This window comes from Hippocampus comes, unplaced genomic scaffold (assembly GCF_001891065.2).
Source record: "Hippocampus comes isolate QL1 unplaced genomic scaffold, H_comes_QL1_v1.1 scaffold44, whole genome shotgun sequence".
NCBI classification, from domain to species: domain Eukaryota; kingdom Metazoa; phylum Chordata; class Actinopteri; order Syngnathiformes; family Syngnathidae; genus Hippocampus; species Hippocampus comes.
Window position 1 is genome coordinate 87,590 of NW_017805546.1, and position 14,489 is coordinate 102,078.

At 43.6% G+C, this 14,489-nt stretch overlaps 1 protein-coding gene and 1 long non-coding RNA gene across 3 annotated transcripts in view; one reads left to right on the forward strand and one right to left on the reverse strand.

Annotated features, from left to right (window-relative positions):
* Window positions 1-12,651, reverse strand: part of il17rd (interleukin 17 receptor D) — an 18,178-nt gene extending 5,527 nt beyond the window's left edge. Inside the window, exons 1-6 of one of the 2 annotated variants that reach the window (XM_019879318.1) lie at window positions 12,427-12,651; window positions 8,335-8,382; window positions 5,620-5,674; window positions 3,778-3,900; window positions 1,066-1,184; window positions 54-174 (exon numbers count right to left, since the gene is read on the reverse strand). In XM_019879318.1, the coding sequence (XP_019734877.1) occupies window positions 54-174; window positions 1,066-1,184; window positions 3,778-3,900; window positions 5,620-5,674; window positions 8,335-8,382; window positions 12,427-12,546 (586 nt within the window). In that variant the 5' untranslated portion in view covers window positions 12,547-12,651. The remainder of the gene's footprint in view (window positions 1-53; window positions 175-1,065; window positions 1,185-3,777; window positions 3,901-5,619; window positions 5,675-8,334; window positions 8,383-12,426) is intronic. The other variant, XM_019879319.1, reaches the window with a different exon arrangement.
* LOC109521495 (uncharacterized) overlaps window positions 1-14,453 on the forward strand; it is a 19,336-nt gene extending 4,883 nt beyond the window's left edge. The window contains exon 3 of the long non-coding RNA XR_002169368.1: window positions 14,379-14,453. This is a non-coding gene — a long non-coding RNA (uncharacterized LOC109521495). The remainder of the gene's footprint in view (window positions 1-14,378) is intronic.
* The last annotated feature ends 36 nt before the right edge of the window (window positions 14,454-14,489 follow it).

The window sequence follows — 14,489 nt, forward strand, 5'->3', positions numbered from 1 at the left end:
AAACAACTAATAGGCTGGCTAGGTGCGTTAAACATGAAAGCGACGGCACTTACAGTTTGTCCTGAGGAAAGACGGCGGGAAGAAGCTGTCGTTCATCAGCGTGGGGAAAGGAACGACGCGCACCATGTAGTCCGTGTCGAAGCTCAAGTCGCTGAACGGCTGACTGCTCAGCTTCTGCGTCAAGCGTACCGTTTGCGAATAATCAGGAGGTTCGCGACAATATCGGGCAATGCGCCGCTTACAAAACATTGCGGCCGTTTGGACATCTGCAGACTGGTCAATGCACTTTGACCTTTCCGGGTGAATTTCATTTGACCCCGTGTCAACTTTTGAATGCGAATGTCATACTGAAGTGGGCACTTTGTGGCAGGGCTGTGATGTGCAGCCAACGTTGGATGTTCCAGCACTTTTTTTGCACAACTTGCCGCTTTCCAATGACGGCAAAATACACAACAGGCGTTTGATACAACGGGAACTCAGTTTTAGGGATTCATCCGCACCCGAATGTCCAACTACAAGTGAGTTGTATGAAAACCAAACCAATACTTCCCACAAGAAATTATGAAAATCTAATTAATCCGTTCCAAAAATGTAAATGACTGCTCCATTGGATTATTTTGGAGTCACACTCAATAATTTTCTGCTTGTTTACTCAGTGCAATCGCTAAGGTCTGATTTCTGACAGGATGCGTTGCGCCGATGTTGCCGAGCAGACCGGGAAGCTTATTTTTGCCTTGAGTTGTTAATAAAAGCTTTTATTGTGGAGTACACTATGTCTCTTGTAGAATTTTTATACAACTCACAAAACGCTTTGGATGAGCACACGGCAATCCCGCTAAATGATTGGCCGTGTCCCACGTTTTACGAAAACTGCGACAAAATTCTCAAGAAAAAAAATTGGGCGAAAATTAAACCATTTGGAATCTCGAGCATATCCAAAAACCTGGTCGCTGAAAGTGTCCAAGGCAACCATTCTGCTTTCCTTTGACGCTTACAGGCTCTCCCTTGCAAATTTGTGGGGAGTCGTCTACCGAAACAAGAAAAATGACTCCACGCTTGTCTTACCGTGTTCTTGTAGGAGAAGTTGAGCTGTCGCGGGTCTTTGAGGATGAGATGTTGGCATCGTTTCCCGTCAGGATTCTTGTCCTCCAGATAAACCCGGAAGCCTTTGATGTGTTCGATTCCTGCACAAACGAGTCGGGAGCTTCAGCTGTCCATCCAACCATCTCTTGTCGCTAGGCGGAATTCCAAGTTCAATAAATACAAAACGTTGACAATTTTTCAAAAATATTTTTCAACCACGCTGTTCTATGATGTTGTCGTGTAACAGACATACAGATTCCCCATTCCTCAGTGAGATGCACTCTGTTGTTCTTTGCAGAGGATAAAGAATACATGCCTGTATTATCATATTAGTTGAGACATTTTTGTGAATGTGACATTTAGTTTAACATTTTAGGAGGTTCGCGGTTGCTTCTAAATGACAACGTCCCAGAATGGAGGGGGGGGGGGGGGGGGTGACGTTGTCCTGGAAATTTGCCGCACTTGGAGGCAGGTTGCGGAATATCCTCACTTGACTGGCTTCTGTGTCGGGTTCATTTCGCGTGAAAGTGACTGACATGCTCTTTCCTCATTTCCTTGACATAGCTCCTCTCCTCCACTTGCCATCAAATTTCACTTCTGGTTGTACACTACACGCTCCCCCCACCCCCGGGGTTCCTCCACCTGCGCCCCCTTGCTCTCTTTCATCCCCCCTGAAAGCCTCTTTGACTCTTGTAATGAGAGCTTTCCATGCACGGGACATGTTGTTCTCATTAGCCAGACAGCAGAACAGGTTTTTCCGTCTCCGGGCAGATTCCTGGGCACCTTTCCCAACTCCTTCCTTCCTTTTGTCCTTCCTTCACTCCTTCATGACCTATTTTCTCAGGCTTTGACTTTAGCCACAGTTACTTCCAAAATGTATCCCATCAAGGGATGTAACGTGGCCGAATACGAATTGCGTCTTATTGCTAAGGCAGAATTCCAAATTCAACAAATGTACATTTTTACTCAGCTGCTTGTTGCTAGGAAGCATTTCAACAAATTTCAGTTGATTGCTGGTCGCTGGGGGTTACGATTACGCACTCAATTTTTCTAGATCACTTATTTTTGCCCCTCAGGCAAAAACCACAACCTCTTTTGAACTGCCTGTAAACGTACGCGGCTGAGTGAGCGGGATGACTGGAGGAGGACGCAGAGCGTCGTCCTATTTGTTCAGCCATCGCTGGGACGGCAAATACTTCTGCGGGATTTTTGGGTCCTTCTGTGGGAAAACAACAGGCTGCATTGTCACAGCCACGGTCTTCAAGTTACACACACACGCACACACACACACACACACACACACACACACACACACACACACACACACACACACACACACACACACACACACACACACACACATTCCTTGGCGCTCCCATGGAGGTAGTGAGTGACGATCAAAGCAGCACACATTTAAATCCTTCCATGTGATCCCCTTTGTGGCAGAAAAAATTGCCCGTGGACTTTCAGGGCTCTGATTTGGATATGTTCTCGATACGATATTGTGCATCCTGGTCAACATTTGATGAGACCACAAACACACGTAGTAGGAGCCCCTAGAACAGGGGTGTCAAACTCAAATTTGTCGTAGGCCACATTGTAGTTCTGGCCATTATGACAGTGAATTTTGTGAAACCATATAAATGTTTAACCACCTCCACATATTATGTACACAGCTAGCAACAAATTGACGGATAGCTAGTTTTGAAATCAAAAGTCAAGAATAATGGCTTGTTCAAACATTGTTATGATGGATTACATATGCCAATTTTAAATTTTGGTTCAGACTTCAGCAAGCATCGCGGAAGTTGACATGCTTGATTTGCTTTTGCGGGCCACATGAAATGATGTGGCGGGCCAGATCAGGCCCCCGGGCCTTGACTTTGACACCTGTGCCCAAGAAAGTTTAAATGGAAAAAAAAAAAAGCCCTAAATGGAGGATTAGGTTTTAAAGCAAAGGTGAGGGTATCAAGGCAGGGTTAAGGTTTCAAATTTGGCTTTAAAGAGCGCTAGGTTTTCCTAGATTGGGTTAGGGTTTCAAGACAGGACTTCAAGACAGGGTTAGAATGTCAATTAAGCGTTCAAAGTAAAGGTTGGGCATTCAAGCCAGCCAGGTTCAGGCTTTCAAATTAGGGTTTCAAGCCAGGGTCCGAGAAGGGATTAGCATTTTCAATGTGAGTTTGAAGCAAACATTCGGCTTTCAAGATTGGGTTAGGGTTTGAAATAAGGTTTCGAGGCAGGGTCAGGTTTGATTGTCATTTGGAGGATTTGCCGTGAACACGACAGGCAAGTTTGGGATTTTACATTACAGTTAGTTTTCTTTTTTTTTTTTTTTTGTTAGTTTTTACAATTTTGTTCCTTTTAATGAGTCTTCAGACTTTGTTTTATTATTAGCTTTAGTTTGTTTTTTTTTTCCCCGGAAATGCTTCTATTTAGTTTCGTTCAATGGATTTAAAATCTACGACCGAGGCTCATATATTAAATTAAATGACAAAGATGAAAACATAAAGCATTTTTTCTGTTAATTAAAAGTAGCTTCCGTTAGTTTTGCAAATGGAAATGGAGTTCAGTTAGTTTTCATTAAAAAAAAAAAAAAAAAAAAAAAAAAGACAAAAGAAAAAAAAAAATTCTGTTCACATAAAATGAAAACATTTTATGTGAACAGAATTTTTTTTTTTTTCGACTTTAGCATACCTAGCGGACTGGCCGACCAGTGGACCACAACTCCGGCTTGGTGGTCGCAGGCCAGATGCGTGAAGGAGACGTTGGCCACCTCGTGGATGACGTGTTTGCCCAGCGGGGAGTTCAACGAGCAGTCTGGAAAAAAAACACAAACTCACATAAATGTTGCCGCTAGCACCGCAAGCTAACGTAGCATGCTACATCCTTACCGTCAGCGTTCATCACTTGACAACTTTCGAAGCACTGAAACACTGGCTAAAGTGCTTGGGGACCAGCACAGTCTTCGCAAAAGCTAATTTACAACCCTATTCCTAGCTTGAAACACCAATTTAAAAACCTCGCCATATCTCCAATCCCTAACTTGAAACCTGTGTCAAAACCATCTTTTGAAACCCTAAACCTGCCTCGACACCCTAATGTAACATTTTAACCTTATTCAAAACCTAAATTTGAAACCTTAACCCTGTCTTGTGGACTATCAAGCGTGTAGCTCTTCGCCTTGGTCAGTAACCCCGTCTTGAAACCCTAATTTCACACCCGAGCACGTTCTTGAAACCGTAATTTCTAACCTTCTTCAAATTTGAAATCCCAACCCACTTGAAACTAAACCCGAACTCCATCTTCAGTTGAAACCCTCACCCAGTCTTGCAAACCACATCGCAAATAAATGACATCTTTTGTGCGGTTCAAGCCAAAGCTTGACGAGTGGAAGAGGAAGGAGGGCAAGAGCTCAGACACGACTCGCTGCCCCTCTTTGACCAAGGTGAAGAAGAGGAGGAGGAGGAGGAGTGTGGAGGGGGGAGGGTGGGTGTCCTGCAGCTTAGGAAGGACGGAGGAACTCTTTCAGGTTGGCGGATGCGACACGAGTCACTGATTTGCTTCGGAAAAGACGAAGGAAGAGGAGGAAGAGGAGGGCGAGGGTCACGTTCAGGACTGTTGGAGAAGGTTAAATGGATGCTAAGCTCATTAGCATAGCGGCCGGCAAGAAAATGACGACACGGCCCGTTTGACACAAAACTGGGCGGAGACAGAAAAAAAAAAAAACTCATTTAAAAGCCTCACCCTGCCTTGAAACGCTCACCTTTGCTTGAAACAATTTGAAATGTTCACCTGGCCTTGAAATCCAAGTTTGAAACCTTAAACTTGTTTTAAAAAACACCTATTTCATGTCTTACTGCTCTCAAAGTAGACTGAAGACAACAACAACAACTTTGTCGCAGGCCATATTTAAAATGGCTGAGATGAAAAAAGGCAATGCGCACGCTGGGATTTGAAAACACACACACACACACACACACACACACACACACAAAAGGGCGACGCGAGTGTGAGTCTCGCTCATGGTCACGGACAAAAGGGCAGCCAGCCGGGAATCAGACACGGTTCAAGAACTTGACTTGTACCCGCCGAGAGACAAAAGTGGAGGAAGTGCGGGTCTTTAAGTGTGTGTGTGTGTGTGTGTGTATGTGTGTGTCTGTGCGGGTTGGAGGGCAGTTTAGGGGAGCACAACATTGACACTGCGTTCTGATTTCACTTTTTAGCACTGGAAACTGAACTTTGTTTTTTTTTTTTTTTTTGCAAAACGTCACAATACTACTACTTGTATACTGTATACACACACACACACACACGCGCGCGCACACACACGCGCACGAGTGTAAAATTGAACGTTTTTTTCCAATTCCAGAAGTGTATGACAATATCTCTTCCATATTTCTGAGGGTGTAAAATTGAACGTTTTTTTCCAATTCAAGAAGTGTATGACAATATCTCTTCCATATTTCTGACATTTGAAGTGGGCAAAAGTGTGTGATTTTGTTTATTGAATTAAACAACAAATAAAAAGGAACTCACTGTCGCTTCTGAGCGTGACGGCCAACCTGCGACCCGCATCGGCCCCGGACTGCATCTGTGTGTGTGAGAGAGATCAAGAGACAAGCGCATATATTAGTATTGAAAGATAACCTGGGGAAAAAAAAAAAAAATCCTATGAAAGTCATATTGGACACAGTCGTGAATTTTGATTTTGTGACAATTAGGCGTCTCTGCAAGAAAGACCAAGCAAATATTGAGAAGCTGAAAAAGAGACTCAAGGCCGCCTTGAAATGATTATGTGCCATTGCGTGCATTTTATGAATACAGTCTTATGCCCGCTTTCATGCTGTCCTGAAAGCGCATGACGTCCGGTCCACATCGCTGGGTTCCGTCTAAAAGGCGGTTCTGCCTCGCACGGCACAATTTTGCAGGGTGGCTGTGTGAAATGGGAGCATGAGCTCACATTTGGCGTTGCCCACAACGCATTGGACCCGACACCTCTGAGGCCCTTTTACAACCTTGACCTGCTTGTCACCTCCCTCTCTCATACACACACACGCACATGCACGCACACACAGGCTCGTTTGAGGTGTTAGACAATGGCAGCACATACACAACAAGCACACACAAATGCCTGAAAGCAATCAGACAGATGTCCCACTGTGTGCGTGTGTGTGTGTGTGTGTGTGAGAGAGAGAGAGAGAGAGACCCATTAGCAGGCACTGTAACTCAGCAGTTGGTGTGTGCATGCATGTGTTTGTCGTTACAAACTTGTGAAGACCCTCATTTGCCCTCAAACCAAACACACAGACGCACACACACACATCAGCGCCAGAACTGAACCATCAAACAAGCCTTTGATGCACTCGCCACACACAAAACATACACACAATCAAATGTCCTCACAATCCAAAGGCGGGACGACGACGAGGGTTGTGGCACAAGCATAGAAAGACTTTGTGGGGACATTTCATTTTGTGTGTTTGTGTTCAAAGATGGGATAGGTCAAGGGTTGTGCCACTCAAAAAGAACGACACACACACACACACACACACACACACACACACACACACACACACACACACACACACACACAAAACAAAGTGGGTATAAGTAGCACTTGTCCATCTTGTGATTTACAGGACAACCTTGAATGCAATGCCGCTTCTTTTTTTTTGTTGTTTTTCTTTTTGATGTAGCAGAAGAAACGTCAAGTTGTCAAAAGGCAGGAAGCGGCCATGAGTCCAGGGGGCTTCTAAAAGAGGCCGCCCCAACTGTTTTCTCAGCACCGCTTTCACCTTGAGCCACAAGACACGTCGTCCACCCCCGTCACCACTGGAATTCCCAGACCTTCCCACTACTGGGCCGTTTTTCAAATAGACAGGTGCTACTGCTCTTTCCAGGTGTTTCTCTCAAGTTGTAATCAAGGACCCTCCCCTCCCCTCCCCCCGCCCAAAAAAAGAAAAGAAAAACAGGCCTTGTAATTTAGCGCCGCCGCCACTTGGTCTGGGACGCTTCCCTCCAAGTGAGGCTCATTGGGACGAAGGCCTGACATTCACACAAAACGGTTGCTTCAAACTGCAACAGCCAACTCGACGGTGTTCAGTAAAACGTTTTTCTGCTTTTTTTTTTTTTGTTGTTACTTCCCACAAAGTGCTACTGAGTCCATCGTGGCTTATTTAAAGCCAACCTGTTGCCTTCTTTTTCAATTTCAGGGAAGGGTCTTCGAGACTTTTTCGTCCATCCTTTTAGAATCGACTTTTTCCACCAAACGTGGTTCAATTTTATTTTGTGTGGCTTCCCAGGAAGTGCCATTGAGTGCGTAATGGCTTCTTCAAAGCCAAATGGTCAACTTCCGGTTCAATTTCGGGAATGGCTCCTTGAGACTTTTCCCATTCGTCTTATCACGATAGACGTGTCCGCCCAATTTCATGTCCATTGGTGAAACGAGTGTCCCAGGTTCAATTTTTTTTCCTTTCGATGGGGTACTATTAACTTCCTGATGGTTTTCAGGCATCAGATTTTTTTATTAGAATTTAGTCCTGTCTGGAATTTGCTTGTTTTTCAGGCATCAAACCTTGAGATTTTTTTTTATTAGAATTTAGTCCTGTCTGGAATTTGCCCAGAATGGTTGATTCAAGCCAAAATTGCTGAAACTCTTTCAATGAAATTTAAAAAAAAAAAAATCGATATGATAAGAGGCAATGGCTGAAGCTAAAGAAGGCTAAAGCTAAGCAGAATTTCCCAAGGGGAAATCCCCGAATGACTTCCTGAGCTAATCACACAACTAAATTGCAGCCCGAGCTGGTGGATGACGCGGCGATTAATCACGGCGATGCCGCGGGGGGCAGAGGGTCAAGACTGGAGGAGGGAAGCGAAAAACGGTGGCTGGAGGAGGGAAGGAAAGAGGGAGGGATGACGGAAGACGGAACAATCAACAGAGCTGCGGGGAAGGAAAGAGGAGAAGGAGGAATCTGATTAAACAGGAAGTGCTTCAATTATGTCCGCCGAGCTCCATTTTGTTTGCCGACTCGCTTCCAGATGTGCGCGTTCAAGCCCAACAAGACTTTGCCGTAAAATATTTGTTCAAAAGGAAGAACTCTGTGAGGTTTGCTTTGTTTCGTTGACTTTCTTCCTTTCTTTCGGAGGACAGACGAAACAAAACAGACGAGCATTTTGCAATTTAGCCCTTCATCTCGGCTACCTGCTTCCCATTGGAGACAATTCCCATGGATGCATTTGTCAAGTACCAGCCCCCAATATCACGTCGATTGGTTGATTCCTATTTCTGTCTAGTATTTCCTAAGGGACAAAAGAAGAAGAAAAATTTTCCGGGCTTTTGTTTTTTTTTTTTTTTTGTGGGGGGGGGGGGGGGGGGGGGTGGGGTCATATCTTTGCTGTAGTGTGAAGGTAATCCAGGTGCACTTTGAATTCTGGTGGAGGGGGAGAACGTATTAAATCTGCACCGGAATGCAGGACCTTCCTTCTTCCTGCATTTATTTTCCAGACACATCTGGAGTTGTCAAGAGGTCGGCAAGGCTTTACCCCTCCCCGAGCGCGCACGCATATATGTGTGTGTGTGCGTGTGTGCGTGCATGGTTCGAAATAAAAGAAAAATTCTCAAAGTAAAGCTGTGATCAGCAGCTGTGCAGGAGGAATTCAGTCCGCACAAAGGTGAGGCGCAACAATGCAACCTAAATAAAGAAGTGTGTGTGTGTGTGTGTGCGTGTGTGTGTTCAGCCAAGCAGAGATTTCCCACCAAGAGGAACAAAACCTGCAGCTTCCACCTCCTGCCTGACTGCTCCTCAATGACCCCCCCCCGCCCGCTATAGTCCGACTCCTGCTGAAATTCGGACTCCTTTCTATCACCCCCCCCCCAAAAAAAAACTAGGATCGAATCCACTCCTACCATCCACATGGAAACCTTCCATTGATTAACAAATGAAAACAAACATGCGCCATAAGTACTTCTCAAAAGTGACTGGGGTCCACGAACCGTAGCTTGGGGTTCCCCAAAATAATGTGTTATCAAGTGCTACAAAAGGGGAACCATGTACCAATAAACAATTTTTTTTCCTCAGCTTTGGCCCAATTAAAAATGAAATGACAATTTGTTTGAGCGACCCTGATTCTGTGTCAGTGGACATCGATACATCTCAGCTTTTACTTATTTCCTGACTTGATTTATTTTCCGCCATAATCTCGCATCACCGTCTGACAACGTATCAACGGCGAAGCCCGCCCAGACATTTTACCCAAGTTTCACATGGGAAGGACGCCGAGGCTCTCTGATGTCAAAAACATACAAGCCCCCGCGGTACAAGGAGCCCGGACAGTGAGAAACATGCCTGGAAAGTTGTGATTCTAGCCAGGAAGAAGCGGACTGATTTTCCCTGCGCGTCCTCCTGCAGATGTTTTACACACACACACACACACACACACACACACACACACACACACACAGACAGACAGACAGACAGACGAGGGGTGAAAAAGAGAAACCACAGGATCATCCGGCTTAGCTGAACACAAAGGGATGTTTTTCCAAGGGCGAGTGTTTCGGGTGCAGGTGAAAGCGGGGAATACGATCCAGGAAGCGGGATATCTAAGACGGGATCTAAGCGGGGGTGGAGTAGCTCTGATCCACAGGGACCGGTCGCAAAAGATGAGGAAATGATTGATCGTGAACAGTTCTTCAAAAAAAACAAAACAAAAAAAAAAAAGAATGCCACGTGCTTTTATTTTTTTGTTTCTTTGAAACTGAGATTAACATAAGATTATGAGTCAAGACGCTGTATTCCAATAAAATTAGGCAAATAAGATTATTAATAAAATAAGATTCCCACTTGCAACCAAGATCAGGTCAACAAAAGGTGAACTGCGTGTCAACGACACAAACCTCAGGAACTCAAAGTTGAAACTTACCTTCACAGTTTGAAATCGAATGGGACACATTCAGCACAAAGCCCTCGTCTCTCCTGGCAGCCAACATGGATGAATTTGCTTTTTATGACACGAATTGTTCAGAGAAATGTTCGGAATGTCTTGAATGTGGTCATTTTACTTCAAGATTGAATAAAACAATCAATCTTTACAACATAAGTATGTGGCACGCAGGCAACAGCGCGGAACACTGTTAATTATCGAAAAACACGTCGCCACCTACAGGCCTGGCATGCAAATAACAAGCTTGCTTTTATTGGGCTTTTTCGTAAAACCTCACACCTCTAACCACTTCACACCTGTTGAATAGCAAAGCCTCAAACCCCCACATTCAGCATCCTCTGATGTGTGTGCGTGCGTGTGTGTGTGTGTTCGGGTGGGATGGCAAGTGGGGGTGGGGGGGGGGTTGTTGCAGGAAGGAATGTTTCAGCGGGTAAACAGTCTGGGGCTTCCTGTAGACAACACTTCAAAGGCTAAAAGGGGAAATACAGATAGTGCACGCACGCACACACAGACACACACACACACACACACACACACACACACACACACACACACACACACACACACGCAATAGGAGGGACATTGGGCCACAATTTAGATACAACAAAATGCTAATTTGTGGCTACAAATTTATTGCCATGTGCACGCAAAATAGAAGTGAATGATATTAAAATATTTCCTGGACAGTTGGGTAGTAGGCAAATGGAGCGCACCTTCTCAAGAGATCCTCAGGGAGCATGGAAAGCCATTGATTCAAGATCCAATTTTAAGGAGGGTGCACTAGGATGTCCCTTGTCCTTCTTTACCGCACGAGTAGGACAACTTTGTCTTACAAGTCACGTCGATTAAGTGAATTGTTTAACGCACTTAAACCCGACTGGTAAACTAGTGTGCTGCCGATTAACCCTCCTAAACCAAATTAAGATGGCTTTTAAGAAATCAGTCTGAGCATTTATTTATTCCACATGCTTGAAAGCCAGCTGGAGTAAATGCAAAGAAGTAAACACCGCAAGCTAACATTAGCACATACGCATGAATGCTGACCTTACCTGTGTGCACGGCACGCACGCACGGAAGATGGCAGACACACACGCACACACATACACACACCATTTAAACCCCTGGAGCGAAAACATGGAGCAGAGATAAAACATCTAAAGTCAAATCAGATGTGGGATTTTTTTTTTCGTAAAAGAAAAAAAAAGATGTGTTAAGTTTTGTAAGCGTGCGCTTGCCAAACATGTGTTTTTAGCCAGCGCAGCTGCTAGCAGCACATGTCACAGGGGTCCACAGGGATCCTTGTGAGACCCCCTAAAGCAAGTGAAAGCCATCAAATGGGAGGAAGTCAGCTTTTTTTTTCTTTTTTTTTTTTTTACAACCTGCAATTCAACCAAAGCCACAAAACCATTGGTGGGCGCAATTCTTTCAGTTTGCCCACCCCAACTTTAGAAGTTGTACAATTGACTTCATGTTTAGACAGTACAAACCGTCACATTCAGCAACAATCGCGATACACCGTAATGGGTTCCCATTGGAATTCTCCACATTGCACCCATATGAATAAAATACATTTGACAGAATTATAACAATCGTTGCTAAATTAAACGGGAGCCGAACTGAGGGCAAAGATAACAAAAAAATGACAACAACGTCCACCAAGCGGAGTTCAGACTTATAGATGCGCATACAACGTCCAAGTATTTGCGCAGCAGTGACCGAAGTTAAAATTGCAACTTTTTAGAGAAAAGTTACGCAAGACAATGTAGTTGTCCACATTCCACAAAGTACAATCCATTTTACTAGTTTTCAACAATCTTGGGCTACGATGACACCAAGGCCGAATTCAAGGCAAGAAATAAGGTTCATTGGTGACAACTTTTTTAAAACGGCAACAACGTCGACAAGTTTACACAGCGGTGACCAATCTTCAAGTGTCACCTTTTCAAACGGACCTCGGCTTTGTCGGTACGCAAGTCTAATAGATTCACTCCCCCACCACGATTACAATAAATTAGACAGAGCTGCAAAACCCACGGACAAATTTCACACAAGCCAAATTAAGGACCAGACACGATGCTAACTAACTGACTGCACACGTTTGCATGACGCCGAACATTCTCTAAATTGCCACTTTTTCGAGTAGAGTTCGGCATGGAAGGTAAGAAAAATGCTTCGACAGGTAAATTAACACTCGCCATGTAAAAAGAACGTTTAAAATACCCAATTACAAATCAATTAAATTTCATTTGCAACTTCAGGCTAACAAGTATTACGGACTAAGTGAAAAAAAATGTGTGACAAAGAACACATTAAAAAATGCGCCGACACCTGAACGAGTGCACGACTTACTGGGTAACAAGTTACGACATCAAGTAGATTTTTTTTTTTTTTTTTTTTTACCTTGAAGCCACATCGTTCCTGATTGTTCCTCCTGTTGGCGGAAAGCGTAACCCCACGAGTTACACTCCATATGAGGAGTAAAGCAGGGAGACCCACAAAGAGGGAGCGAAGGTCCGCCATTCCTCCCCGAAGTCTCGACAACTTCTGCAGCACAAGCTCGCACGCCGCCGATGCGCGTCCAGGTGTCCATGCGCATGCGCCTCCAATCCGTCTGTGCGTGCGTCCTAGTGAGAGAGCGAGTGTGGAGTACTATGGACCCCCGTAAAGTCGCGATTCGGCACTCACGGGTTTTGCAGATTTTAAACTTTAAAATATTTGGGGAGCTGGGAGCTAGCCCCACTGTTATGGAAAACATTTAACACCCAAAACATTTTCTGCAACGTTTTTTTAAATAAGAAAAATACCACTAGATTATAATTTATAAACACAGGCAGTAATAATCAAGATGCTCGATACCACTATTGTTCAGACTGATACCAGTACAAATACTGTATCACTCAAGCACTCACCGATACCGAGTCTGAGTACCGATACCTTAGTACGTTTGGTACATAAAATTTCAATTAACACAGTGGCAGATAATTGGGAAGCTTCTTTTTTGGATTCCTGAACTGTTTTTGATTAATGTATTGTATTTTTTTAAATAGGATTTTTTTTTTATTCAATTGATTTTTTTTGTTGTGGCTTGACTGGATTTTAGATTTGCAACAAATGCATTCTTTCTATCGGATAAATGACATTTGAATCTATTTTGCTTTGATTATCAATTGAATTGGTTTTTCATTTATTTGATGGGGCTTTATTCAATTTAATTCGATATTTGATGGGCTACTCAATTGTATTACACAAGAAACTACTGGGTGGAAAATACTGTCAAGTTTACAATATATATATATACATATTAAAACCCAAACCCCCCCCCCCCAAAAAAAAAACTATCAAGAGTGTGGGTTTATGTGTGTGATTATGTTCTTTTGGTGTATGGATGATAAAACATGCCGGTAATTGTTCAATGAGTCAATAAACAATAAAACAAGCAAATCAAAATGAAGGGTGCGTTTGATATGTAAAGAAACTCAGTCCAGGCGGGTGGAGCTAGTGCTTTATATGTGTCTTTAAAAAGCTTTTTTTTTTTTTTGTTTTGTTAAATGACATAAACTTGAAACATTGATCATGAGGCGTATATGTACATTACGACAATATGGCGTCAGTAAAGTGCCCAACTGTCAACACAAACTGAACAAAAGCTCCCAACAATATGACCCAAATGATAATCAGTAAACATTTTCTTCTACTTTACATCCAGAAACTGTGGTTTGTCAGCAATCCTCAACACGTCTTGCTATTGAATTGTGTTGTGGTTGTGTTTGCTGTGACTTGTTGTCCCGTCAGGGGTTGCCACATTGTCTCCCATTCGCATTATTTGTTTGGTAATCCTTTTGAAAATACAGACTACAGTGGTGGCAGTTGGGTATTCAGACTCTCTCAGACTGCAATGTGCCCCAAAAAGCAGTGACTCCCAACCACTACTTATCCAATTGTACCGAATTGGTCTGCAAAACTTTCACAACAAATGTCTTTGTTCGTCTACAAATGCCAGAGACATATAGCGACAGGCAAAACAATAAAATACTCTTCCAGTAGATGGCAGAAGGTACATTTATGTATTTCGTTCAGCATCGGGTCCCTCAATTTTTTTCAAGTTTGTGGTATTTTAACATCGATGCTAATTTCCATTATCCTGTCAAGAGCACTTTGCATATGTCGTGTTCGCATTAGACTTTCGTCAATGATGTAGTTTGGTTGAACCTTTAGGGTGTTTCAACATACAATGTTCTTTGTTTTGTGTGTCATATTTAAAATAAACCGAGAGAGAGAGAGAGAGAGAGAGAAAGAGAGAGAGAGAGAGAGAGAGAGAGAGAGAGAGAGAGAGAGAGATAGACCCATTGAAGCAAGCACGCTTAGCCTCTTTGAATGGGAGTCTTCACTTCATCAGAGTGGCGTTATCGGACTCCCATTTTGTGTTTTAAATGGATTTAAAGCATGTGGCCGGGGGTAAAATT